This window comes from Trypanosoma theileri, assembly GCF_002087225.1.
Source record: "Trypanosoma theileri isolate Edinburgh chromosome Unknown TM35_Tth_11_V1, whole genome shotgun sequence".
Taxonomy (NCBI): Eukaryota; Euglenozoa; class Kinetoplastea; order Trypanosomatida; family Trypanosomatidae; genus Trypanosoma; species Trypanosoma theileri.
Window position 1 is genome coordinate 471,003 of NW_021639853.1, and position 4,305 is coordinate 475,307.

Here is a 4,305-nt window from a genome sequence, read left to right on the forward strand (position 1 = left end):
ATGGTGTAAGGCCGAAAAGAGAAACAGGTATGATGAAATCTAATGGAGACTACTGAAGTTCCACAAAGGGTGAAAACTGACCGAGAATAAACTAATAAATAATGTGATAATGATTGGGTGAGCACGAAAGATCCAATTGAATCCAAAAGAATTTTCTCAGTTACAATTTTTTTCTTCTGAGAATTGTTCGTATTCTGCCAAACCTTGTTAATTTGTAGTTCGACTTGCATCACCTCGTAAAGAAGCAACAAATAGAATTACCAAACTGTCTCTTCAGAATGTGGCTGATGAAGGAGAGACAAGATAACAGTACTTCTAAAGAAGATAATGGTAAAATGAAAAGTTGCAAAGGTAAATGGGAAAAATTAGAAATAGGGAAGTGAAATGAACCACAATCCCATTCTTCTACTGAACCTTGTACAAGTGGTTCTGACACAGAAGAAATTCCTATTACACAGTTTCAGTATTCCACCTTTATCACACAGGACTCCCAATCAAAGAACGGTACAGGTGAGACAAATAACGCCGTGAACACGAAGTATAACGCTTCCAATACAAAATGTAATGTAGAAATGCCCTCAACCACCACCACAACAGCTCTTCCTGTATCCGCAGGTACTAATGAGAACGAGAAGAAACCAAATTTAAGGAGTGATGCAGACAGCAGCAGTATCTGCAGTTCTGTGTGGGTGCGTGTACCACTACTGATTGTGGTTACACTGGCCTGTATTCTTGTGTGCTGATTATTGTAATGGTGGTGGTGTGGTGTGACTGAGGTCATCCTTTGTTTTCTTTTTTGGATGTATCCCTACAGTCTAACTAATCTTCCACCTGTTGGGATTTTTTTTGTTTCTTAATGTTAATGTGTTTTGTGTGTTTTTTTGCTCTCTGTGTTTATCATATAATAATTATTATTGCTACTCCATTGTGTGTGTGTGTTGTTGGAGACTCTCTCTGTGTGTGCACCTGGGCTTGCACTATGATGATGATAAACTGTTTTTTGCAGTGAGAGGAAAATGAAATAATAATAACAGATGAATTTATATTTATAATTGGCTATATATACATATATAGACTTACACCCATAGTTGGTGTATATTTCTCTCTTTACTGGGTAAGATGGGCTAATGGTTAATATATGATTCTTTGTTTGTTTATTGTTTGCTGGGTCGTTGTGCCTTTTTTGAGATATTTGTGAGTGTGGGCTTTTGTTTTTGCTTTTACTCTTAATGAGGTTATTGCGCTTTATTGCATTCTTTAACTGGTAGGTTTTACTTTCACGATGTGAGTTTCTTTGTGGTTTACTATTAATGTCCTGTATCCACTCACTATGTATGTATCTTTCTTTGTCTCTTCCTTCTTGTTTCTCTTTTCCACACTCCCTGTGTAGACCTGTGAACTCCAGTGACGAGAACAACAAGAAGAAGAGTGACGATGACCGTTATGATGATGACGCGCCGTGTGTTTTGTCTTTTGACTTTGCTGCTAAGTGTGGCATGTGTTTCTGCGGTGGTTGAAGGGACTACTGCTCAGCCTTCTCAGACTACTGTTCTTGGGACAGCAGCAGCTTCACTTGGTCAGTCTTCTCAGTCTCCTCAGACTTCTGGTCCTGTTCCTGGGGCTGCTGGGTTACGACAGAATACCGATCCTCATGGTGTTGGTCAACCTGGTGTTCCTGTACCTCCTCTTGGTACTTCTCATTCTCCTGGTGCTTTGCCTCCTCAGACCGTATTCCCTGGTTCTGGTTCTGTTTCTGCACATCCTGCTACCGGTCTTATACCACCATCACTAATACCACCATAATTAGAAGTGCCACAACCAGGAAGTAATAGTGGTGGTGATGATGCTTGTGCTAATGGTGGTTCTTTTGAAGACTATTTGAAATGTACTCAGAAACAAAACGGAGCTAATCATCCTGCAGCTGGGAATGGTACTGTTGCAGGCCCTGTTTCTCGTCCTCTACAGCCTGGAAATAGTGTGGATGGAACTGGACGTGGTACTTCACAAGACCCCGAACAGAGTGAGCCCAGCAATGCAACGGCGGAAAATACATCTAACCAGGAAAGTTCAGGCACAGAATCCTCTTCTTCAACATCTGCTGAAACTCCTGCCACACCTTCACAGAACAATGGGGAGTCAAAAGGACCTGAAACTGAAAATGCTGGGAATGAAAGTACATCTTCAGAGAGTAATTCATCAAGCAGCCAAGGTGATTTGAGAAATACAGACACCAACACCACCAATTCAATTCCTCCTGTACCTGCAGGGAACAAAATACCAAATTTAATGGGTGATGCAGACAGCAGCAGCAGTATCAGCAGTTCTGTATGGATGCGTGTGCCACTACTGATTGTGGTTACACTGGCCTGTATTCTTGTGTGCTAATTGTAGTGGTGATGGTGGTGTGACTCAGGTCATCCTTTGTTTTCTTTTTTGCATGCATCCCTACAGTCTAACTAATCTTCCACCTGTTGGGATTCTTTCTACTGTTTTTTTGTTTCTTAATTTTATTGTGTTTTGTGTGTTTTTCGCTATCTGCGTTTATCCTATAATAATTATTATTGCTACTCCATTGTGTGTGTGTGTTATTGGAGACTCTCTGCGTGCGTGTGCACCTGGGCTTGCACTGTGATAATGATGATGAACTGCTTTTTGCAAAGTGAAAAGAAAAGGAAATAATAATAACAGATGAATTTATATTTATAATTGCGTATATAGACATATATAGACTTACACCCATAGTTGGTGTATATTTCTATGTTTACTGGGTAAGATGGGCTAATGCTAAAAACATGATTCTTTCTTTTTTTTTTCTTTAGTGTGCTTGGGTACTGTGTGTTTTGCCCTGCACGGTTTTTGGTGTTCTGCTTTATGCAGAGCAAAGAAAATAATAGTAATAAATACAATTGGTATTTTTAAGTGCTTGAACAGACCAGCATACCCAGTTGTCTGTGAGTTATTTTTGTGCGGTTGATGCGTCTCTCAATTTGTGTTTTTTTTTTTTCATTTTTTTTTCTTGGGCGCTGTGTGCTTTTTCCTGCATTGTTGTGTGTTGGAGTGTTTTGTGTAGGGAGAAAAAATAATAAGGGATACATATATATATATATTTGTAATTGTGCTTGGTTTGAACAGAAGAGGCATTTTGATGTATTTCTGTGCTTTATGATTCTGATGGTCGTTTTGTTTAATATCTTTTTTTTTCTTTTGAGGGGTTAATTGGGATTATGTGTTTGTTACTGGGTATTGTATGCGTTGTTCCTTTTATTTGGGCCAATATCTGATTTATGGTTGTAGTTTTCTGTTATGTGGGTGCTTCTGCTGTAATTATTGATTGTTGTTTGATTTGGTGTGTGTTTTCATTTTCTTGTTCTCATTGATTCACTTTTTTTTTGTTTTTCTATCTGGTTTTGTTTTCTTGTGTGTAAATGATTGAAGTAAGACTACTACAAGAAGTATTGTAATGGTAATGATGATGCGCTACGTGTTGTGTATCCTCGCTCTCCTGCTCTCCTGTGCGTGTGTGCACGTCCTCGCTGAAGAAGTGCCTGCCGCCGATCTTTCCGACCAAGTCCCTGATACGGAGAGTGAAAGAATACAATGTGAGACAGCATCTACTGAAGAGGCAAAGAAGAAACCGTGCGAAGTATCTCCCGCTCCTCCTTCAACTCCTGCTTCTCCTCGAGGTCCTGCTGGTGCTGCTGTTGAACCTTCATTGCCAGATCCTTCTGGAGAAAATGGTGCAAAGGCGACAAAAGGCAGAGAACCCGTGACTGAACAGAGTACGCATGCTCAGACACCGGCACAACCTGAAAGTACTCCAATCAGTGAAACCGTTCAACGTGAAGGTGAACAGAACAATTCAGGAGCAGAAGGACCACAGGGAAATCAAACTGGAGCACAACCCAATTCTTCTGCAGGACCCAGTACAGGTAATACAGACACTCAAGAAAACAGCAGGAGCCAAGAACTGACAACTGACACAAAGGATTCTCAACCAAACAATGATACAGTTGATACCAATAACTCAGAAACCATAAACTCTGACACTGTCAACACACCCAATAATAATGAGAAGTCAACCACTACCACCACAACAACAACAACTACACTTCCTCCTGAACTCACAAACAACAAGAAGGGTGATGCAGACAGCAGCAGCAGTATGAGCAGTTCTGTGTGGGTGCGTGTACCACTACTAATTATGGTTACTCTGGCCTGTATTCTTGTGTGCTAATTATTGTGGTGGTGGTGGTGGTGTGACTCAGGTCATCCTTTGTTTTCTTTTTTGGATGTATCCTTACAGTC

At 40.4% G+C, this 4,305-nt stretch overlaps 2 protein-coding genes across 2 annotated transcripts; both read left to right on the top strand.

The window, feature by feature from the left end:
* Nucleotides 1-1,434: 1,434 nt before the first annotated feature.
* TM35_000113040 (uncharacterized protein) lies at nucleotides 1,435-1,803 on the top strand (the record flags this gene model as incomplete). The annotated part of the gene is made up of 1 exon (XM_029025013.1): nucleotides 1,435-1,803. One exon carries the CDS (start codon nucleotides 1,435-1,437, stop codon nucleotides 1,801-1,803), a length of 369 nt encoding a protein of 122 aa, XP_028883836.1.
* Nucleotides 1,804-3,460: 1,657 nt separating this feature from the next.
* Nucleotides 3,461-4,234, top strand: TM35_000113050 (uncharacterized protein; the record flags this gene model as incomplete). The annotated part of the gene is made up of 1 exon (XM_029025014.1): nucleotides 3,461-4,234. The coding sequence occupies one exon, from the start codon at nucleotides 3,461-3,463 to the stop codon at nucleotides 4,232-4,234; it is 774 nt and encodes a 257-aa protein (XP_028883837.1).
* Nucleotides 4,235-4,305: the final 71 nt, after the last annotated feature.